Consider the following 24,851-nt stretch of genomic DNA (forward strand, 5'->3'; position numbering starts at 1 on the left):
GTTAATTAACTTGCTTTCGGTGAATCAGAAGAAAAAGTATATCGTGGGTATTTTGGTCAATTTAGCTGTTGCTAAGATTCACCAAAGGCCGCAAGGCAGAGTTTTAATTAAAGAAATAAATGGGCAGGAGTCTGCCTGCTTAGCTTAAGAGCATTTATGAAATTGGGATCCCCTTGCATTAATTGAATAAAATACATGGCATCTATATTAAGCAACACTCTTTAATGTAGTCCCCAGAGTGCTGACATAAGCTATGCAAATACATGCTTTTTGGTAGTGTTCAATATTCTTCACTTTTCCCTTCTTGTTTTTACAAAATGACTGTGCTCAGCTTTGGGGAGAGAAAGATGAGAAAGATAAAGACCATACCCTAAGGAAAGCATGATCAAGTATGGGAGGTTGACATCTGAACCAGGAATAAGAAGAACATGACATATGCTATTGTAGGGGCCGAGGGCCCGCTGTTCCAACATGGCCGCTTTGGCATAAAGATTATTTTGAGTTAAAAAGCACTCAAAACCCAGAAGATTCAGGAAAAGCTCTTTACCTTCCCCACCACTGCCTAAAAAGAATTTATATGGAGAAGGAAGAGAGCTATCAGCATAGCTCTCATGATATAATTTGGGTATGGTAGACAGGGAGGTCTACAAGGTCTGTTTGATCAAAGTCTTCTGTATGTCCGATTGTCTCTGAATGGCCCAGCAAACATTTGTTTACCTAACATTCTCTTTCATCCTCCTGAGGATTGCATGCCTTCCCTTTGAAGTCTCAGGCCCCTAACCCCTCCTCAGTTTAGAATGATGTATATTCCTCATTTTGCCTGTCTTTGGAATTTCCATGTCTGTATGGATTCACCATACATATACTATTAAATCTGATTTTCTCTTGTTAATCTGTCTCATGTCAGTTTGATTCTGAGGCCAGCTAGAAGGACCTTGAGGTGTCAGGAAATTCTTGCTCCCCAAGAGCAAGATGACAGTAGGCACAAGGTACAAGTTGCCTCATGTTCTTTTAATTCCTGGTTCACATGTCAACCTCCCATACTTGATCAGGCTTTCCTTTTTTTTTTTTTTTTTTTGATCATGCTTTCCTTAAAGCATGGTCTTAATCTTTTTCATCTTTCTATCCCCCAGAGAGAACAGAGGAGACTGATTCTGTCTGGGGGGAGAGAGTATGAGAAAAGATCCGCAGAGAAAACTACATCATCAGTCTATTGAAAGGTTAATTGCAATTCACCAGGGCAGAAGATGGGAGAGGGCACTTCAAGTCAAGGAAACAGCAGGTGCAAAGGCATGCTGTATTTGGAGAAGTCCAATGCATTTGGTATTCCTGCAGTATAAAGCCCAAAGTGGTAAATTATGGGAATGATACTGGACAAATGCGGGTGAACCATGTCATGAAGTGCTTTATGTGCTACACTAAGGAGTTTAGAGTTGACAGTGTTGGTATTGGAGAACTATTAGAAGTTTTTAAGTAGGGGAATAATCTGGTCAATTTGCATCTTATAAAAATCAATCCCTTACCTGTGCAGCAGGTAAATGGGGAGAAAAAGTAGAGCTGGTTGGGCAGCTGCTGCACTAATCTACATCATGAGTGATATTTAAGGTCTAAGGGGTCATGAAGATGGTTAAGTTGGGATAGATTTGACAGAGAATTAGGAAGTAAAAATCACCATGTCTTGGATGGGTTGTGGTGATAGGAAAGTAAACGTCCAAGATTTTCAGCGTGAGTGTCTTGGTAAATCGTGTGACTACCAAGTAAGGCAGGGAATACAAAAAAAAGATGAGGCAGTGGGTAGGATGTGGGGCTAGAGGTAGACAATAAATGCAATTTGGGACAGGAGGAATATGATGCCATAATTTGCATTAAGTCAATATGGGCTGAACTTGGAAGTGGATAATGAGTAGTATTTGGGAAATGAGGAGGATGAGATACCATTGAAACACCAAATAGAGATATCCCCTAGGCAGTTAGATTTGTGTGGTTGGAGTTCAGAGTAAAGGCCATAGCTGTACACATAAATTTCGGACTCACCAGCATGGCTGAGTTAAAGCTATGGATAAGTTTGCCAAGAGTGAGAAGAGAAAGGGCAAAGGGTGCAGTTTTGGGAAGCTCCAATATTCCTGACATCAACAGAGAGAGGCTGAAAGAAAATGATCAAAGAAATTGGAGGAGTGTTGCCACATTCCACCTATCCACCCACTGGCCCACCTACCTACAGATTCACCCATTGAATTGGCAGAAATTCATTGACTGAGAAATTATGATATGACTCTGTTAGGTACTACAGGAATCACAGATATGGAAAAGATGTGATTCTTACTCGTAAATGTTCAGCTTATTAAAAAGAAAAAAAGCAAGAGAAAGAGAAGAGGAAAAGGAGGGTGAGGGAAAGGGGGAGATTGATTGCATTTGACTTATTTCAATTTTCATCCCTTATCACAGTACTCCTACTGTATTTCCTAGAGGATTTTTTTTAAGCTTTTATTTATTTATTCATGAGAGACCTAGAGAGAAAGAGAGGCAGAGACACAAGCAGAGGGAGAAGCAGGCTCCATGCAGGGAGCCTGACATGGGACTCGATCCTGGGTCCCCAGGATTAGGCCCTGGGCAGAAGGCGGCGCTAAACCGCTGAGCCACCCGGGCTTCCCTCCTAGAGGATTTTTGATATTTACATCATAATTCAAGAGAAGTCTACTTCAAAAATTGTTTTTGATTTGAAAAGTCAGAAAATTTTATATGATATGAAAGTAGAGATGCTGGACCACTTTTTATATCATTGAAAAAAGTAGTAGTGTTTGTTGTCTGAAATTTATTTTTCTTAAGATTTTATTTATTTATGAGAGACAGAGAGAATGAGTGGGGGGGAGGGGCAGAGGGAGAAGAAGACTTCCTACTGAGCATGGAGCTCTATGTGGGACTCAGTCCCAGAACCCTGGGATCATGACCCGAGTGGAAGGCAAATGCCTAACTGACTGAGGCACCTGGGCACTCTGTTTGAAATTTAAACAGGGGACAGGATAGAATAGAGTAAGAGTAGAATAGAATAGAACAAAAATTGATGTTTTAATTATTTTAAGTAAAATTTTTATTGGAGTCAAGTTGATTAGACTTTACAATCATCTAAGAACACTTTTAATGCCAACACTTTTTAATGCTTAAGCTGCTCTGTTACGCTTTTTCAGAAATATACTTAGCCATCAACTGGAAAGCCATTCTCTAAAGATGCAGTATTATACATGGGGAAATTATTCATAGAACTTCTTTGAAATCTTTTCCGTATATGCCCTGTAATGGAGTTAGTCTTCCTTGAAGGATCTTAGACTTCAAACCAGAGCTCCTGCTATGAAAGCAGCTTCCATAGAATGATAGAGCCTCGTTAAAGTCACTGAAATAGTGTAGGCATTTCTCAAACCGGCACCGAATTGAAATTTCATGAGATTGTTTTAAAGATGCAAATGCCTATACTTACAGAAATAGAGCATTGTAGAGGAAAAAAATACTTTGACAGTGTGGTCACCCAGTATATCATTTTCCCTCTGTGCCACTTAGCAACTAATAGGCTCATTATCCATTTGGTTATTAAACATTTCTAATGACAGCAGTTCTGAAGTTTGCCATGGCATCTAAGATCTAGTGGATGACAGAGGGACTTTCTTGTAGGATTCTTAGCCCATCAGTCTTTCAACTTGCTTGTCCTCTTTGCTTCCTTGTTTTATATAATTCAATAATGATCTTTATTCACATTGAGCAAGGTTATCACATTGACTTTGTGACCAAATACAATGAAATAAAGTATGTTGTGTGCTTGTGAGACATTAATTCATCTTTTCCTAGTTTTCAATTCCACAATGATAGGCTTTGATTTCCTTTTTATTAGGGAGGTATAATAGGAAGAGCTAGGGATTTTAGCAACCTTGTAAAGTCTAATATAAACATATTGGTATTATCATAGGTATATCTAAATATGTGTTAAGTATGTTGCTTCCCCAAATCATCTTGGAAGGCTTTGTGTTGACAGTGTAATTTAGCTGGTTTTTGAAATATTACTACTTGATTTTCTTTTACATGCTGTTTTATTCGTTTGTGTTAAATGTGTCTTACAGAATGGGCTAATATGTACCCTCCCTTTATATTTGCTTACCTTATTTGTTTTTTGGTTTTTGAAAAGGAAATATTTTCTCAGTGGTTTTGAAAATGTTTGGGGGCAAATTTTCTTACTGAGACTTGTGCTAGTAAGAATTGTTTACAAGGCAATATAAAAAAAAAAGGAAATCATTTTAAAAATTGGAGCTCTAGGGCAGCCCCGGTGGCGCAGCGGTTTAGTGCTGCCTGCAGCCCATGGTGTGATCCTGGAGACCCGGGATCGAGTCCCGCGTCGGGCTCCCTGCATGGAGCCTGCTTCTCTCTGCCTGTGTCTCTGCCTCTCTTTTGCTCTCTGTGAATAAATAAATAAATAAATAAATAAATAAATAAATCTTTAAAAAAAATTGGAGCTCTAGCTGTTTTTCATATAGTAATAAATACTGTTAAATAGACATAAAGCTCTGCAGTGTATCCAGAAATAAGAATAAAAATATTTATCAACCGGTAAGGCAAGTTACTGCCCAATCCAAATGGGTACTGGCTTTAGCTCAGGAACAAGGGTACTGGAAGCCTCCTGGTGGAGGTTTAAACCTTTAGGTGCTGGTTTATGGATGAGATAGGATGCTAGAGTAATAAGGCTGAGGCTTCAAGGAGCACTAGAAGGCTTAGGACAGCAGTGTATATCACCCATATATCAGTAGTTTAATATTTAACTATCAGTACCACTGGACCAGGACATCCCAGCTTATATTAGTGGAACATCAAAAACTGTATGTTGCATTTCTATTGGAGGTTGGCAGAAATGGAAACCTTCACTGGTTTAAAATCACATTTGGTTCTTCCAAGCTGCTGGTCTCTGTCTGAGTATTTGATAGAAGGGATAGAAAAGGCAAAAGAGGAGACTCAGTATGGTCCCTGCCATTGTGGATCTTGTCCACTGGATGGACAGAAGGTGGCCTGAAATGTGGGATCATCCACATGGGTTAAGAATCAGGAAAAAAAAAAAAAAAAAAGAATCAGGTATTTGTCTTATTCACATTGTATCCCCAACACCTAGACCTGTTTGAGACTCAATAATGAATGATTGTAGGTGAATGACTAATTGTTTCATAATGGAGGTTTTATTATTATTATTATTATTATTTTTATATGATGAGACCAAGAGATTAGGAGACAGTTGCCATTGAGAAGCATGTGTTACTCATAGTTCCCAAGAGAAGGAGGCATTGCAGGCTCTTCAGGGGCCACACCAGGAAGCATTAGAGTTGGTTAAAAGGCAGAGGGAATGAGGGGAAAATGTAAGCAAGAGCCTTTATTGTGCTTTCTGTGGAAAGGAACAAGTGAGGGCTGGTAAGCAGTTTAGGGTTGGCTAGTTTGAGTAACTTCAGTGGGCTTTGGCATAGGGACTGTGTACAGTTAGTGGTGTGAGTGATAGAGGAGGTGATGGGTGTGTGGACAAGGGGCTGGCTAGTTAGCATATGAAAAATACTCTTCCAGGCTAGTCATTTACTATCTCTAGGAATTCCTAGCCCTGGGAGGGCAGTCTCTCCGGGATTTGCAGGACCCCAGATGTCAAAGTTTCAGAAATACAGAAAATAAAAAGGCATGATTAATACACTCTCCACCCTTGGGAATTGATACAAATATTCCCTTTATTCTTTTAAAAAATTTTTTTTTATTGGAGTTCAGTTTGCCAACGTATAGCATAACACCCAGTGCTCATCCCGCCAAGTGCCCCTCTCAGTGATCCCCTTTATTCTTAAAGGTCTAATGTAGACAAGCAGAGATGTCTTTGCTTCCACATTCCTTTTTACACCTGTGGGTACTTGTATCATGGCACTTAATGGTAATAATTACAGCTAAGATTTATTAAGCCCTTGTTAATGTACTTAGCACTGTCCTAAGAATTTTACGCTTTACATGTATCAAACCCAATTAGTGTCCACAGTACCCCATGCATGATGTACAGTTTATATTCTCATTTTATACATGAGAAAGTAGGAGTCTTGAGAAATTACATAAATTAGTCAAGGCCACATAGAACTGCAATGTGATGCTCTTACTGCCTCTACTATACTTTGTCTCCCATTAATTGTATTCCAGTTACTTGCTTGTGTGTCTGTTGATGCAGCTAGTTTGAGCAGCTCACAGTGTTGGACGATTCTTCTCACCTGTGTACGTCCAGTCTCTATTAGAGAGTAGGCACCATCTAAAGCTTTGTAAGTAAATCTTCTGTCACTGTTCTCTGTAATTTGAGCAGCCTGATAAACAGCCCTTTGTCTAGTGATGAAGGAGGAGCTGTCCTGATGGAAGGAGCCCTGTTTTATGGCTTCCTGGTCTTTATTTGACATTCTCTGAGAATGGAACTTGGGAAGAAAGAAATGTATGACTCTGCAAATGGTTACTTCTGTTTCGTGGCGTTTGTGCCTTACTTAATCTGGGTCCCACAGATGCTTGCTTTGCAAGATACGGCCTTTGAAAGAAGTATGTGAGATGTGTGTCCTGTCCTTGGAAAGACTAAGTGGATGTGCAGAACTTATTCCAACCCAGAAATGTTAACAGGAGAGACAGAGTTACTACATTTGTCATACGGTGGCTTTCCTGATTGTCCCCTCTGCTTTATCTTTCATCTTCCAGCTTGCCACCAATCCTGTTTCAGGTGTGCAGGGAAGAGCCCACATAACTGCACAGCCTGCTGGCCTTCCCAAGTGCTGTTGGATGGACAGTGTCTTTCCCAGTGCCCAGATAGATACTTTAACCAGGAAGGCAGTTGCACAGGTGAGTATGTAACATGCTGGGGCATGTTCCCTATGCCATTGTTTTGTCTTTGTAATGCAGCCAGGCTCTGTAATTTAAAATGTTGTCATACCAGGGGACTAGGGTTGGACTATAAATCCTTGTCTTTAATTTGTTAGGTATAGAGTGAGAGGAACAAGTGAAGTTCTGTTCTTCTAATAGCGAAGTATGGATGAAGTGAAAAATTGGAGTCAGCTTTACCCTTTGCATACAGGGAGGGATGGATTTCATGGTGTTCATCAGGGAGACAAGCTACTAAAGGCAGGTTCTAATGCATCTGTGTAGGACTAGGCATGTGGCAATAACTCTATAGTTCTCAGCCCCACTTCCCCTTGCTACAGCCTAAGAGAGCAAAAAAGAGAGGGTGATATTTATTTTCTTCTTTGATGTGTCGGTCCAATGTGTTTTTAACAACACCTTTCTATAGTTCAGCGACAGAGATTCTAGAAATTACTAGTTGAGATTAGTTTAGAATTTTATTGGGATTGACAAAATACTAAAAATTTAAGCACCTTATTGTAGCACTGTGCTTTTTTTTTTTTAAATTTATTTATTTATGATAGTCACAGAGAGAGGGAGAGAAAGAGAGACAGGCAGAGAGAGAAGCAGGCTCCATGCACCGGGAGCCCGATGTGGGATTTGATCCCGGGTCTCCAGGATCGCGCCCTGGGCCAAAGGCAGGCGCCAAACCGCTGCACCACCCAGGGATCCCACTTTTTTTGTATCTATAGGAGAAAAGATAAGACAAAACACATTCTATCATGATAGCTATTTTATTTCTAGAAATAGACTGTTGAGGCTCATTTAGAGGAAGAAGCCAATTGTTATAAAATTGTATGGCACGTGTTTCTAGAGTCAGGAAACATGTCATAAGTGCACAAAATATTTTATAAATAAATTAATACTTGTTAGGTCCATCTAAGCCTCAAACTCCAAAGAGGAAATCCAATGTAAATACAAATCTAGATGACTGAAGATCAGTATTATATTTCTTCTAGAATTTTCTTTTTCCAAGTACCTTTTTAATCCCTCTGGGCCCTTGATGGGTTGCTTTGCTTTAGATTCTCTCTCAGGATCAGTGGGACTGTTTCTGGTTTCTTTGTCATCAGGTTTGTCCTTGCAGACTGTTATCTGCCCTGGTGTGCCCTGACCCTAGCCAAGTTGGTTGTCTCGTGTGTGAAATTGCCGGGGAGTCACGAGTGAGCAGCTCTCACTCTCCTCTGTCTCCACCTCTGCCAGCCTGCCACCAGCAGATGGATGGTGCCCTGAGTTGGCAGGGCACCAGGCCACTGGAAATCTGACAGGGAGGAAGAACTGGGAGGTGGAAATCACCCTGAGAACTCGAGTATCCTTTGGGCCAGCATTTTCCCCATTTGGGCCTCGGGAATGGAGGAGGGGTTATAGCTGATCCTAGCCTTCTAATCAGAAGTGTGTATTCTTGTTTGCTTGCTTGCTCGCTTTATTTATTTGTGTGTGTGTGTGTGTGTGTGTGTGTGTGTGTTTTACATAACGCCTTATCTTTTCTTGGCCTTATGCCAGAAGAAGTCAAAAGCGGTTGACTGTACTTGAAATCTGTGCCTTTGCTTTCCACCAGCTCTGTGCCAGAAGGGAGTTCTTTGTCATCAGTTCCAGCAAGCTCTGCCCAGCTCAGGTCCCTCCCCTCCCCTCCTCTCCTCTTGGAATCCGACAGGCTTAGACCTCATCCTTGGCAGAGAAATTCTGAGATCTCCTTCCATGCACTTGCTCCTGCTGCCTGCCTTGGCAGTGCAAATGCGGCTGCAACCTTGTTTTACTCCTCTAGTCCTGCTCTTCATTGCCTGCACCTCCTGGGACTTACTTGTTGTTTTCAGGGCAGTACCTGTTAGTAAATTGGTGCTTTGTCTGGGGGGAAAACCTAGCTTTGACTTCAAACCTGGCTCCTGATAACCTCCAGGAAGAGGACTTTCTGTTCTTTGTATTTTAATTAAGTGTTGCTGCTAACACAAGGCATCCAAATTGTGGCCTGATGGGAGAGCTTGGCTGGCATCTGATTCTAGTGAGAAGTATTGATGTGCCTTGCTATGTATGGTTCCCCTTTTCCTGCCAGGAATTTCTTTTTTTTTTTTTTTTTAAGGTTTTACTTATTTATTCAGGAGAGGCACACAGAGAGGGAGGGGCAGAGACACAGGCAGAGGGAGAAGCAGGCTCCATGCAGGAAGCCGGACGTGGGACTCAATCCCAGGTCTCCAGGATCACGCCCTGGGCTGATTTAGGTGGCGCTAAACCGCTGAGCCTCCCGGGCTGCCCCTGCTTTGTGACCTTGATCTTTCTTACATACATTGGGAAGGTCATGCTGGGCCCTCCGGAATGTGTAGCCAATCACTCTAATTTTTATGGTTCTAGATTACAGGTACTGTTCATGGATGGTATTGTCACTGACACCAGAAATGTCATCTTTTGGTTGTGCCTAAGGGTAGGTCAGGCTTGCTCAGGAATCTTCAAAAGATGATGAGTGTTTGAAGTCTACTCTTAATGTAATTTGTGGAGTACATTAACACTTCATATATTCACATGCTGAGGTGCTAATTCCAGTCCTGGTTCTTGTTTCTCTCCCTAGAATGCCACCCCACCTGCAGACAGTGCCACGGCCCATCGGAATCTGACTGTATCTCTTGTCACCCTCATGTCACTCTTGCTGGTGGAAGCTGCAGGAGCAGCTGTAAAGAAGAGCAGTTCCTCAACCTGGTGGGGTACTGTGCTGGTGAGTAGGATCTCCTTCATAGTTTTAGAAATCACTAGCCAAAGGGTGGGGTTCTTCATGCCAGCTTTAAGAAGGCTCTCTTGTATTTGTCCTTTGTCATCAGATTGAGAGCTCTTTATTTGGGAGGCATTTGTCTCATGTCTGGGAACTTTACTGCTTCCTAGAAGATATTTAGTAAATATTTATAGATTCTAATGGAATCTTCTAATAACACTCTTGAAATTCCTGAGAAAATTTAGAACCTCATATTAATGAAGACTGAAGTAACAATAATAGTACCTTATATGCATGTGGTATACTTCAGCTTCAGATAGCAACAGCGTTGCTTCAATCACTCTGAAGACTCTTTCCCTCTTGTCTATATTATCTTTTGCCTCTTGCTGTGGAGAACCTTTGCCATTGGCCCTAGGCACAAAAATTTAGAGACTAACTGTATCTCAGGAGATGGGATTTTTCCTCCTCATTTTAGAACTGAGATTTCAAAGAGGTGTATGTTAAGAAAGTAGCCTGGAATTTGGATAATAATGTAAAAGCCATATAGGGTTTGTGTTCATCCATCCCTTCATACAAATAGCTTTGAGTGTCTGTTCATGGCCAGATGCTCAGAGTATAAAAAATAAAGAAAGAAAAAAAAGTGAATGAAACAATGACCTTGCCTTCAAAGAACTTATAGTCCAGAGAAAAGAATTTACAGACTAGTGGGTTCTTACATAATTCTTGACCCATTTCTCCATATTGTAGGAGAAACTTTTTTTTAAAGATTTTATTTAGTTATTCATGAGAAACTCAGAGAGAGATACAGGCAGAGAGAGATACAGGCAGAGGGAGAAGCAGGCTCCCTCAAGGAGCCTGATGTGGGACTCGATCCAGGACCCCAGGATCATGTCCCGAGCTGAAGGCAGACACCCTACTGCTGAGCCATCCAGGTGTCCCCATATTGTAGGAGAAACCTGAAGAGATTTACCTGCAGTAGCTTTTGCCACAGCTCTGAAGGCCTTGACTGGGAGGCATCTGAGATGCCATGGGAAAGGTGAAAAGGCTAGGATCTGGTCAGTTGCATACTGGAGAAGTTGATCTGTCTGTAGGGGCTTATCTTTGGGCAGGGACAAGGTGTGGTCAGTTGTCTAGATCATAGTACGAATCAAGCACATTCAGTCTGGGACTCAGTTGTCCACTTTGGTGGGTGGAGACACAGCAATTCAGTGACAGTCCTCCAAATGTGGCTGGTAGTGCCATGGTCCTGGGTGATCCATTTCTTTTTGAATATGACCTTAGCTAAATGACTAGACATTGGGATCAAAGGACTATACCCTAGGAAGGCTGGATTGTCAGGAGCAGGGCTGTAGCCAAAAAAGGCTAGGATTCAGGGTAAAACCCAATTGTAAAGACTGCAGACATTTTAGGGGCAATGAAAAGTAGAAGCACAGGAGAGGCCAGGCTTGAGACTAAGGAGATACCTCACAGCTGTAGTGTATGAACCTCTTGCTGGCACTGCCACTTGTAGTCAGGACTGACTTGGGAAGTGGGCAAATGGGAGGCATTAGTGCCTATCCTTGAAGAAGAATCTCGGGATAGTAGGGCCTGACTTTTATTATAGTTTGTAAGCATGAGTTCAGCAACTGCTTCTTACGTTATGATATGAAGGAGCAGCTACCCTGATATCTAAGTGTTTTAAATATATTTGCAGGTATTTACATGGAACCCTCAAGGTGCTGAATTGTAATCTGAGGCGACACAGAGATCTTTCACGCTATGTAAGGAGATGAACCCAAACACGACTGCAGTTAATAAACAGTACAAAGCAACTTATGGATGATAGCACCTACAGGCAGTATGGGTTGTAGGAGTCCAGAGAAGGGAGAATTAAAAGATATGAAAGGCATTGTGGAGAAGGTGAAACCTAAGATTCTTCCTGAAGAGTAACTAGGATTTAGTTAGAGGGAGGATAGATAGGCTTTCAGTGTGTGGCTTCCCAGGAGACAGGCCAGATGGTGGAATATGTGGGCCATTCATGGCCAGTGAGTGGTCCAACCTGGCTGAAGAGCATAGTTTGTGTTAAGGCACATTAGATGCAATGGTTGGAAAATTTAAGTTGGAACCAGGGTATAGAGAGCCCAAAGTTCTAGGTGAAAAAACTAGAAAGTTTGAAAACTGAATCTTGTGGGCAGTAGAGCAATGAGAGTTTGGGAGAGGGCTGTGACTTCACCTAGTGTGTGGGATGGGCAGGAAATCTGCAAGCTGTGGAAGACGGACTAGAGCAAGGAGAGATTATAGTCAGAGAGAGGAGTTAGAAGGGTCAACCTTCATGTGGCTTTTCTATTTCCAACCTATTCTGTATGTGCACCCTAAAAATTTTATGCTGGGGCATACTTTATAAGTAAATGTTTATATAAGGAGATTGGAAAAGTTTAATTTTTAATGAATGCTGTTCTTCCAATGTCCAGAGCCCTCTTTGATAGCAAATTAGGTGATTAGGAGTTGCATTAATTTTTTAAGGCTAATAGGGGACTCTTAGAATAAAGAATCATGGGACTAGGCTAAATGACTTTGGAAATCCTCAGCCCTAGAAGAGTTCCTTCTAAAATAGGCTGAAAGGGACAAACCTTGGCTGTACTGGGAATTAGATATATTAAGTAAAGGTCTGAAGTAAGGTTACCATTGTCTGGTGCTTGGAAATCCTTTTGAATAGAGACTTATAGGTGTATAAGTATTTGTTATAGGAAAATTTGACCAATAATTTCAGTTGTTGGTCTGGGCAAAGAACTGCACTGACCCCAAAGTTTACTTTTCCGATAAATATATGCCCGCTCCACACTCCTCCCACTTCTCTCTGTAGCATTGTAATGAATTCATTCATTTACAGCTTCATCAAACATTTATTAAACCACACACTCCATGCCAGGTCCAGGTATTGTGCTGGGCTCTGCCGATGCCCACATGAATAAGATACGGTGCTTGTATTTAGGAAACATACCATGTAGTGAAAGAAGAACATATGTGTTGAATACAGTGCTGTGGATATGAGATGAACCTATGGGACAGGACCCTAACCCTCACTGGGTGTGTGCAGCAGGGTGGGTAATGAAGGCTTTTTTGGAGCATATCATTACTGAGATGAATTTGAACGATAAGTAAAAAGTAGAAGGGTTTGAAGATTTGGAGGGGAGAGCATTCCAAATAATGGGCCAAAGAGTATTATCTGTTTGGGCATCAACAAAGAATTAAACAGAATGGCAGCTCTGAGTGTGGGAGTGGTAGTACCTGAAGCAGAAGGACACAGAGCCAGGTCATGAGGGCCACCTTGCAGATTCTGTTTTAAGGAGAATGTACTTTGTCATCAAGGCTATGGGGATCTCTTGGAGGTTTTTATGGAGGGAAGTGTCGTGGTTGCATTTCCGTGAAGAGAAAGATCCATAGAAGATTGTGTAGAAGAGGACAAGACTGGGGCAGAGGGACCTGAAGAAATAGTTGTAAGAATTCAGGTGAGAGATGAAGCCTTTCATGAGAAAATTGCTGAAGGGAAGGAGGAATGGCTTCACTAAGAATTAATTCTTTGTTAGGTCAACCTGTGTGAGATCACTGTTTTGTGTGCGTGTATGATCAAATAGTGGCAATTTGATATGGTTCAGCCTAATGGAAGCAACAGAAGTTGGCAATGTCTCATCCTGGGGACTAAGGGAAAGGGAGTTTGGGGGATGATATCAAGATTTCTAGGAAAATTAAAAAAAAAAAAAAGATTTCTAGGCAAATAAATTCGAGGAGTGGGAGTACTATTTACTAAGGGCCAGAATAGGAAGATTATGTGCTTGGACTGGACAAATTGAATTTGGGGTGGTCATTGGACATCTATGGGTACATCATGGACCCCATGAGGGGGTTGAGGGTTTAAATGAACACAGGTTTCTTCCTGTAGCCACCAGAAACCTAGCTGCTATTTTCATTTTACCCTGAACCTAAATTCCTGGAACATTTTTTAACTCAAGTGTTGCTTTAGTTAGGTCATAGTTGACCTCTTGGAACATTTCAATGACTTTTATCTAAACTCAGGAAGGTGTTAGGAGGAGTGCTGTGATGATAGACAAAGCAGAACATGTTTTGCCATATGCGGTGTCATCAGTGGAATACATGTTCCTCGTCCTTGGGAAATTCTAGCCCCTGTTTCCTCTATCACTGGTAAGCTTTATGGGGTGGTAGGATTTACTCACAGGATTTACTCTCTAGCTGAGCTATACCTAATCAGAGACCTCTTAATTGCACTTAGCTGTTTAAGAAAGAAAATTACATCTAATCTATCACACAGACAAGAGTAAACACATCCTGGGAACTGGTCCAAAAACCTCAATGTGTTATCACGTATGGAGATATTATATGTGTGGGGTTTTTTCCTCTGAGTCTATCAAAGCAAATAGGCTTTGGGAGATTTAGGCCAAGGCCGAAGGTTTTCAACAAAGATAAATGGACTGAGGTGAGAGGCAAGAATGGATGAATAGTATCTGGCATGGTGAAGTGCTATGGAAGGCAAAGCTTTTTCTTTATAGATTTTTGTTGTTTATATTTTGCCCACGCCTAAACAACATTCTCCTCAAGTTCCAAAGCCTCAAGTGCTTTCTCCTTTGTCTTTCTCAGCCAAAAACTCTCCCCTGTTCATAGAAGAGGGTGAAAATTAAAAAAGAAGACATGAGGGGAAATATCCAAATGCAGATGCATTAAAAAATGTGTTGGGTTTTGTGGAATACCTAATGGGATGGTTGTACTTTTGAGTTATGTAGGAAAAGAGATGATAATACTGAGAATAATAAGAAGGGAAGACTGGAAAATTGTAAACAGCTGATTCATTAGGGTTATAGAATTCTGAAGGGTTAAATTTTGTTTGTTTATGCAGTAATTTTTTAAATGCTGCATTTGTTTATCGATCTACACCAGAATGTAAGCAAAAGAAAACAAGTGTTAGTAAAACAATATTATTCTGAGCATTTTCGTATTGTATTCCATTGGACTCAATTTTTAAGCAATGGTTAATAGGTATCGGATGTGAAAAAGATTCTGGCTAAAAACATTTGGGAAACTCTTGGTTAAATGGAGTTAAGCACCTTTCTTTACTGCAGAATTTCTTAGGACCTTAAGCAAACAGATGAGCATTGTGAATCTCTAAGATGAAGGAGGCTGAATATCGTTGCTCAAACATTTCATTGTAGACCCTTTCCCTTTATTTGTTATAGCCTCTCAGAGCTAACCAGTGGTTTGCAGAACAATCTTCGGGAAGCCCTGCAATGATTTTAATATATTTGACAATTTATTGGCACTCCCTAAAGGTAAAATAAAATAATGAACCAATACTCAGATTATGGATTTCCTTCCATTCATCCCTTCCTTTCTTATTCCTTCCTTCTTCCTTCCATCCTCTGGGCAAGCAGAGAGGGTCACTAAGGAGGCTCAGGTTTGCTACTCTCTTGCTTGTTGAGAGCACTGAAGAGTAATCAGTACTTATCTTCCAGTGTCGGGTCTGAGAAGTGTTTGTTCTCTGAACCTGAGTGGAAGCCATTTGTCGACTAATTAGAAAACCTGTTAACATTTTTCTTCCAAATCATAAGAGGAAAACTTTAAGTCCTTTCCATGACTTTCCCCCATTTATTGTCATAATTTCTGAAAGATGGGGCCCTAAAAAATGGTGGAGAAGTTGAAATGCCCAAATTAAAAGAGCAACAAATGTTCATTTTGGAATAAGCTGATGCAACTGCAACATCAAGCAATGAAAACCCCAGTTCAGGTTGAACGTATTACGGAGCTGGAAAGGAGCCTCATGTGAGCTGCGTACCAGCTCTCTGCCTCCACGCACAGTGACTTGAAGCCAGAGGTGAGAGCCAGTTCTTGTTTCACAGCAGCTTCTGCACGTGGGGCAGGTGCATTGGCACTGCTCTACATCTTGCTGTAGCTGCTCCTGCGGCTGCAAGCTGAAAGGAAGGTAAGAGGTATACACTACTATAAACGTGTAGCAGTTACTCCTTATTTTGATCATCAAAATCCTGCTCATCCATTCCCCATGGCCTGGCTTACATCCCTTCCCTTCTAGGACCAGCTTCCTCTTGGCATCTCCCACACTGTAATTCCTAGTGTGCTGATTGTTTCTACCAATTACCTAGTATTTGGCATTGACTAGATCATATTCCCTGTGAGTGATCTTTTTGTGGGATCTAATCATAGGTGACTGTTCAGTGGGTTTAATATGTGACAAGTGCTGTGCTAATTGCTTTGAATGCATTTTGCCACTTATTTTTTTAACTTAAATTCAATTTATCAATATATAGTGCATCATTGGTTTCAAAGGTTTAGTGATTTATCAGTTACATGATTTATCAACATATAACACTCAGTGCTCATCTCATCCCCTACCCTCCTTAATGCCCATCCCCACCTCCCCCTCCCACCCACCTCCCATCCAGCAACCCTCAGTTAAGAGTCTCTTATGGTTTGTGATTTCATCTTTTATTTTTACCTCCCTTCCCCTATGATCCTCTGTTTTGTTTCTTAAATTCCACATGTGAGTGAAATCATGTGATAATTGTCTTTCTTGATTGAGTTATTTTACTTAGCACAATACCCTCTAATTCCATCCACATCGTTGCAAATGGCAAGATTTCATTTTTTATATTTTGCCATTTAATATTAACAGTGATCCTCCAAAAGAGGATCACCATGGATTTCTACTCAGCTCACCAGAAGTTGAGTAGGAGATCCAAGGTTTCAGCTGGGACTGGGTCTGTTTCTCATGTTATTGTCTGTAAGAATACTGGTGTGTTTGTGGAGTTTTATACTTTTCTTTTTTTTTCTTTTTTTAAATTTTTATTTATTTATGATAGTCACACAGAGAGAGAGAGAGAGGCAGAGACATAGGCAGAGGGAGAAGCAGGCTCCATGCACCGGGAGCCCGACGTGGGATTCGATCCCGGCTCTCCAGGATCGCGCCCTGGGCCAAAGGCAGGCGCCAAACCTCTGCGCCACCCAGGGATCCCAGTTTCATACTTTTCAAAACATTTTCTCATTTATCTTTTCATGTGATCATCCCAAGATCCTTTCCTGTAGAGATGGGAATTCTTTTTTTTTTTTTTTGTCTTTTTTTTTTTATTGGAGTTCAATTTGCCAACATATAGCATAACACCCAGTGCTCATCCCGTCAAGTGCCCCCCTCGGTGCCCGTCACCCAGTCACCCCCACCTTCTGCCCACCTCCCCTTCCACCACCCCTAGTTCATTTCCCAGAGTCTCTCATGTTCTGTCTCCCTTTCTGATATTTCCCACTCATTTTTTCTACTTTCCCCTTCACTATTTTTTATATTCCCCAAATGAATGAGACCATATGTTTGTCCTTCTAGAGCTGGGAATTCTTAATATGTGGGAATTCTCAGTGCACTGACTGACTAGCACATTGATGGTAATTCAAAAAATGCTGAGTAAATGAGTGACTCGAATTTGACATCCTAATGATGACTAAACTCCCCTTCTAATGCTTTGCATGGTAATTATATTAAGGATCTTTCTTGTTAGCGTGATCCATTTATGGCTTCTTATCTCTTTTTTGTTCACCTCCCACCTCATTCCGTCTGGTCCAATTCTTCTATCTATATTTTTTCAATTTTCTAGTGTCTTTTTTTTTCTTTAAACACTTGCTACTTTATTTTCCTTATCTTCTTTTTTGGCAATGTACTTTCTTATTCCTCATCTTGTCACCCTATCTCCTATTGCTTGAACTGTGAATTGTATATCCAATCTCTCTACAGAACTTTCAGTGATTGTCTCTTCCTTGTTCTCCCAATTTGTGTTTTATTTAAGAGACTACATTGTCTAACAAAGGTTGATTGAATATTCCAAGGTGTTTCTTTACTTTACCTTCCAGAAAAAAAAGGACATGACCTCTGCTTAAATTGTGCCTTCCTAAACTAAAAAGAACTATATTCATGTGGCTTTTACTGAACGATATATTACCTTACAGAAAGACCTTACTTCCAAGTTTTCAACGTGGCAGGGCTTCCAGTGCAGTCAGGATTGCTGTTGTCTTCATAAGAACCACAAGTCCTGCTTAAATTAAGGTCACAACTGAATTTAGACCCATGGGTCATCCTCTCAGTACTAAAGATGGCAAGATTGCTATGGCTGTACTTACTTACATTTCTTACATGCATGTAAATTGTAAATCTCTGTGGTTTACATCCTCTAGGCAAAAATAGTGACTTAGACATAGGCATGATGACCAGTACCAGTGTCTGTTCCAACTGGGCCTACTGCAGATAATTAATAATGGCCAATATTTATTGAGCATTTACTGTGTGCCAGCTCCTCACATATATTATCTCATTTAATCCTGACCACTAGCCTTGGATGATTAGTAGTATCTCTTATAGCCCAGGAGAACTGAGATGAGAGATATTAACCAACTTACTCATTGTTTCATAGCTAACAAGTGGTAGAGCCAGGCACGGAAGCAGTGTCTCTTCAGAGGGCACATGGCTGAGCATGTGTCACTGGCTTCCATTTCCTGATTTAGGTCCAGTAAGACCTTCTCTGCTGCTTGGTAGTCATATTATTTACAGCTCTCTTCAGGCTTCGTCATCTGGCCCACTGTGCCTTTCCTTACATGCTGTCCATACCTCCCCTTGACTCAAATCTCACTCAGATCAGTTCACATCTCTGCTTTCTTTCTCATTTGAAAGAATAGCATAATCTGAGAAAGAACAAAAAACCTTCCTTACCTTTTCTCCTCAAGTGGCTCTGCTTCTTCTCTTAAATACCACTTTTTCTTCATTCCTTACTTTGGGAAAGGAGTCCCCACACCCTGGCTCCTCAGTCTGTGACCTGAGCTTGAGGGCACATCACCTTCAGGGGCTGGTTTTGCCAGTCAGTTATTTCGTCTTCTGTTACTGATTTCATCCTCCTTCTTCCCTGACCCCACCCAGCCCCTTTCCTTGGGATGGGGACACCTCTTACAGCCTCAAACCAGTCCTTATTTCTGTTTTCTCCTTGGAGTCCATGTGGAGTACCTATGGGATTGTCATCTCCAGACTCTCTACCTGTCTACTTCCTACACATCTAATCCGTAGGAACACCATACTCAAAAACCCCATCTTCATTCCCCTTAACCCACCAAGTCCTTTCCTTCCATCTTCTGAATTTCTTATTCACCTGCTCACTGCTGATTTTTCACTCGGCATAATTGAAAACAGTTGAGTTAACCCTGTGCCTTCCCTGCCCTATTCCACAATCTGATCACTGCCACATCTCACAAAGTTCAAGTCCTTCTTATTCTCTTTGTTTGTTTGTTTGTTTTCCTTCTTATTCTCTTTGGATAAAATATTCTCTGGTCCTCTGAAGACACTTGTTACATTTTAGGTGTGGCTTTCCTCCTGTAGACCCTGTTGTGAACATCTCGAGGGAAGATGCTGAGTCTGACTCAAAGCTGTCTCCTGTGGAAACTTCATAGCGTCTCACACCCAACTGACATTCCCTAAATGTTCATTGAAGTGAAATGTTTTCCTGTTTTGGAGGTAAAACCAACAGTAGGACGTAAACTGCTGGAAGGTGAGGTAGGAGGCATTGATATACACAGAGGAGTGGTGCTCATGACCCCTGGTTGGCAGCAAGAACTGGCACCAACTGAGCAGAGAGGTTTTGCTTGTACATCTGGCACTAGCTCTCGCTGCTGCAGAAAGAACACGTGGTTTGTAAGAGCTCCCTGGTGGGCTAGGACAAAGCAATCATGGGGAAAGACAGGGCACTTCTTTCTCTTCTCCCTCTGTATGTTATTTTCTGGGTTTCTTCTGTCCTATCTCACAGGCAGTACCTCATCAACTGTAAAAGTGGCATCAGAATTCAAATTCTATATGCAGTTTAAGAGCCTTGAACTCTGGTATGAAATCATTTCTTTTTTGCCTGATGAGGAACAGGCACAAGTGCTGATTATTTTAACTGCTTCCAAACGCATTTAATGTGGTTGCATTAAGAACCTAATCGACTGACAGGACATTATTAAAAACTCACTGTGTGTCTAAATTTGTCTTTATAGGTCATTATTTATCTGCTAAGGAGTCACTGCCCCATAAAACCAACATCCAAAACCATTGCTTCCACAATACACATTTACTTTAATATCTTCAAGCTTTTTTGACTTTGCTCCAAAGACATGAAATAAGTCCTTTCACTGCCATGTGCTCCCATCCATCATCATTGTTGGTAATCCTCACTGATCCTCGAAGCAGAGCCTTTGTGATTTGAAGAAAGCATCACACAGTGATGACCACATGTAATTTCCTTACAGCTGCAGGGTGACATATTAGAGGTCTTACAGCTGCTGAGTCAAAATATTATATTTTTAGCTATTTAAATTTTTAGCATGTCTGCATGCTGTGAACATTTAGAAAACAAATGGAATACTCTGCTGGCTTAAAAACGAGAAATGTATTTATTTCAGCCCAAGCTAATACTCCATTTCCAGTCTCCCTTGTACTGTGTTCATTAATTTGTTTGTTTAAAGTGCCAGTTCACTGGGTTCGTTAGCAAGTGGGCACAAGTACAAACAACTTGAATTCCATCTGCCCTTCCCTCTACCACATGCTTATTATATACCAGTAATCTGAAACAGGCCATGCAAAAACATATCCTGAGTCTCTCTTCTTTCCTTGTCACCCTTAATGAGTCTTATATTTAAAGACTCTTCACTGTAATTGAAATGGTGACAAATAAGGATTTACTTAGTAGCAATGCTAGGACTCAGAGAGAAGGCCTCCAGAATAGGCGCTATTTTTAAGCAATTAATGGATACACACTCACCATTTAGACATATTTGAGGTTAGCCCCCTTGTTTGATTACAGACAGTAAGGTCAGATGCAAATGCCTTACCTTACAGATGGGGCTTTTAGGATGGGATGTTAATCCTTGTTAATCCAGCCTCTGCTGTTAGATTGGTGGGTTGGAAACTCAATTCCCCTATTATAGTAACTGCAGCCCTGGTTCAAATTAAGCAGTAACAGTATAAACTTCCTCTTGTGTATCATGTGAAATTGTTCCAAATGTCACCTGAAGAGGGGGATGGGCACGGAAGGTGAGGTGAGGAGGATTATATAAAGGGGAACTCCTCTGTGCTTTGTTGGCCTCTCTGTGAATACTGCTGCCATATTAAGGACACGATTTCTGACAGTTGTGCTCCTACAGCATGGGTCCAGCAAAGATTGGAATTAGGATTTGTCAGGCAGTTGCCACCTACCAGGAAAAACGCAAGAGTTGCCTCCAAATCAGCTTAATTTTTAGAAAATACTCTTATGGATTTCACTACGCATGAAGTGACTGGTGTCAGAACATTCCCCCCGGGACACACAGTCATCCCTGCAGTGCCTGAAGATGGGGTTCATGCCACCTCTTAATTATGTTTAGAGTGTATAATTAAAAAATACATTTGGCCATGGGGATATTTCTCTTGTCATTATCTCAAATTCTACCGACAAGACAGTAGTAAATTGTCACACACATAGCCAAGTGGTGCCCTTTCTCTTGGTTTGAAGTGGATTATGTAAACCAGGAGGTGCAATCCACATGAGCCTCCAAATTCCCTACAATTTCCTGGTATTTTGACTCCAATAGCCTTTTTTTTTTTTCTTTCACTCAACAAATAGGTGGGGGCCCTACTAGCTACTCCTGATTTGGCCAAATCCTACATTGTATTAATTTTTAAAGGTATTTTGGAATTTGTGAAAGGTCTTCCCAGGTCATGCCTGAAAGACAAACTACTGGTATGTTGGCCTTCCTTCTCAAGGGAAACCTAAGATCTTCATTTCCTGGTCTTGATAGCTTTTGTATACTTATGTTATAGTATACTTCATATGTCTAGTCTAGCACAAGCCTCATAAGAACAGTTCAGCATCAGGATATTATTAACAGAGATGGTCTTCTAGGCATAATGGAGGGAAGGAGGGGAAATAGTAGGGATCCCTGACCCCTCCCCAGCAAGGTTCTGTAGAGCTGCTGTATGTCAGAGTTTTCTTGGATTGTTGGTTCTTTGCTATGGTTCTCATGTCTTCTCTCATCACTAGTTACCTTCAATACCACAGTTTCTCATTTAAATCTGTAATAAAAACATAGAGACCTCTGTAAATAGACTGATGAAGAACACATACATATACAAGCCCATTCCCAATCGCCTTTAGGATACAACACGTGCTTCCTTTTAGGGTATTCTACAATTGGTTCAGCCAGGTCCTGAGTGGCTCTTTTGTATGTTCTTCAAGATCCCACCGTCTTGAACTTTACTCAGTTACTTGAAGGCATCCTGTTTTGTATCCTGTGAAATTGGGCTGCTGGCTTTTTGCCTAAGCTTTCCCCCTTGTTGGGACCCTTTCCAAACCCTGTCACCACCTTGCCCAGCTTTTCTTGCAGCTAATCCCCATTCAGGGTTCATGGCTCCACCTTCTCCAGAAGGCCTTCCCTGTCTCCTGGACTGAGTGGGGACCCCTGGGACAGACTTACACGGTGTCTTGGTACTTACCCCTTCGCATTTTACAAAATGTTCGTAATGCTCTTGTGGCAGTCCTGCATCTTATTATTCTCCACATTCTCTATTGGCCTGTGACGCAGGTCTCAATTTGGAGAAAACCCTTTTTCAAGCAAGAAGCACAAGTCCACTTTACTGTTGGATTGTTGAATATTCCACTTGGCTGGCTCCAACCTGTTCCTTGGGAAGGGAGGGCAAGGGTAAAGTGAATGGTCTCTCTGCCTCTTCTTCCTCTCCAGATTGAAGGGTTTTTCTGGGCTGGGGTACAGGAAAGGGGAGTGTAGGGGTTGTAGTGGTGGTGGAGGGTTTGGGTCTCTTAGCTCCAAGGCACATTCAAGTATGTTTTTTCTTCCATCTTTCATCTGTTCCCTCAGCCCTATAAATTTGGTATCTTTTAGATCTCATTCTGGTAACTTTCTCTGGGAGCACATGATGGCTCATGCTTCCTGGTTCAATGGGGACAGTTATTTACAGTGCATGAGAAAAAACTCATTGGTTGATATCTCAAATTATTGTCTGATAACACATATTTCATGCTCAATTATCATTATATATCCAGGGTTATTTTTCTGACCGTACTGAAAGCTGTCTGACTATAGTAGACATTTGAACATTTTTGTTGTTTGAAAGTTTTTTTTAATGCTCAGCCTCACTTATAATAAAAGAAATATAAATGTAAACAACAATGTAATTGCAGTTTTCACCAACCAAATTAAGATTGTTTTACTACTTTTCAGTTCCTTAGTGCAGGCAGAGTTATGAGGAAACAGTCTCATGAGTGACTCTTGGAAATGTAAACTGATATGAACTTCCTGGAATGGAATCTGTAATACCTATTAAGAATTTTACTTTTTTTTTTTTCATGCCTGTAGTGGCTAAAAGTATATGCTCTGGAATCAGTGTGGATGTGACATGTGTGAGCAAATGACTTAACTGCTGAGTCTCCATTTCTTCATCTTTAATAGGGGATGATAACATCAGCTACTTCATCTTTGCAAACTGTGCATGAGATTATGCATTTATAATGATTAGTATAGTGTTTGATATATATTCTGAGCTCAATAAATGAGCTATAATAATAATATGAATTGGGCTGTGTTGGTGGTGCAGTCAGTCAAGCGTCTGACTCTTGCTTTCAACTCAGGTCATCATTTCAGGCTCATGAGATTGAGCCCCATGTTGGGCTCCATGCTCAGTACAAAGTCTGCATGGGTTTCTCTTTCCCTCTCCCTCAACTCCTGCACTCCCCTAAAATAAATAAAATCTTTACAAAAAAATACAAATTGCATTATTTTAAAAAATTTATTCATGAGAGATGCAGAGAGAGAGAGAGAGAGGCAGAAACACAGGCAGAGGGAGAAGCAGGCTCCATGCAGGGAGCCTGACGTGGGACTTGATCCCAGGACTCCAGGATCACACATTGGGCCGAAGGCAGGTGCTAAACTGCTGAGCCACCCAAGGATCCCCTACGAATTGCATTCTTGACAATGTCTTTTGGGAACTAATCTAAAATGCACAGAGGTCTTACCAGGGCCTTAATTATAAAAGTGAACAAATTGGAAGTAAATGTTTAAACAGTTCACTCTAGAACAGCACAGGTTTGAACTGTTTGGGTCCACTTAAATTGTAGATTTTTTAAAAAAATAAATATAGTACAGTACTATAAATATATTTTCTCTTCCTACGGTTTTCTTAACATTTTCTCTAACTTACTTTATTGTAAAAATACAGTATATAATACATATCACTTATAGAATATTTGTTAATTGACTAGGTTATCAATAGGCTTCCAGTCAATAGTAGGCTAATTGTACTTAACTTTGGGGGAAGCCGAAAGTTATGCATAGATTTCTGACTGTGCAGGGGGTTAGCGCCCCAACCCTTGATTTTTCAAGGGCCAACTATATATGAAAAATGGTAAATTTCTTGTTTATTTATTCAAGGCTGGGATATTATATAGTTCCTAAAGGGATGTTTACAAAAAGTTCCTAATGATGTATGGAAATGCTGATGGTATTGAGTCAAAAAATATTATATGACATTTAATATAATCTCATCTATGTAAAAAGTCATGTATGTAAAATTATATAGAAAAAGAACTAAGAGAAAAATATCAATGTTAGTGGTCAGTTACTCTGAAAAGGCTACTTAGGATGGTTTTTATGTTTATTTATACTTTGTAAAAATGTTTTTCATATTTTCTTCCATGGCTCACTTTGTATTCAGAAAAACAAAATTTCAAGGTTCTTATCTGGGCCACACTCAACCCCTCTTCTGGGCAGAAGATTTCAGTGGCCCCCAGACTTGAGCCTGAAGCTTGCTTACAGGTGATACCCAGTGGGACTGGCCACTTGTAGCCTGTCCCACCTGGGTTCTGTAGTCTGCTCTAAGGAACTATACTTTTCTGATTATAGGTTAGAACACAGGTAGCAATCCTTAAGCCCTTTTTAGCTTTGATTTCTGGCTTCTTTCCCTGAACACCATTACTCATTTTGAGCTCTCCCAAAGAATTCTCTCCTATGAAGAGATTTTTGACTTCAAGCTCTCAAGACAGAGGTGTTACCTAGGTTTTAGGAATTTATTTTTCTTTTCTGATTGGTTTAAGAAAAGTCAGTCAACCTTCAGATTGTCTTAAGAGCAGGATTTCAGAGCATATTTAAGTGGTCTTCCATTGGGGGCTTGTAAATGAGAGAGTTG

The 24,851-nt window shown here is 40.8% G+C and overlaps 1 protein-coding gene across 1 annotated transcript in view; it reads left to right on the forward strand.

Annotated features, from left to right (window-relative positions):
• Nucleotides 1-24,851, forward strand: part of FRAS1 (Fraser extracellular matrix complex subunit 1) — a 435,467-nt gene that overhangs the window by 223,393 nt on the left and 187,223 nt on the right. Inside the window, exons 19-20 of the mRNA XM_072810116.1 lie at nt 6,724-6,864; nt 9,479-9,622. Coding sequence (XP_072666217.1) covers nt 6,724-6,864; nt 9,479-9,622 — 285 coding nt within the window. The remainder of the gene's footprint in view (nt 1-6,723; nt 6,865-9,478; nt 9,623-24,851) is intronic.

Source organism: Canis lupus, chromosome 33 (genome assembly GCF_048164855.1).
Source record: "Canis lupus baileyi chromosome 33, mCanLup2.hap1, whole genome shotgun sequence".
In the NCBI taxonomy this organism is placed as follows: domain Eukaryota; kingdom Metazoa; phylum Chordata; class Mammalia; order Carnivora; family Canidae; genus Canis; species Canis lupus.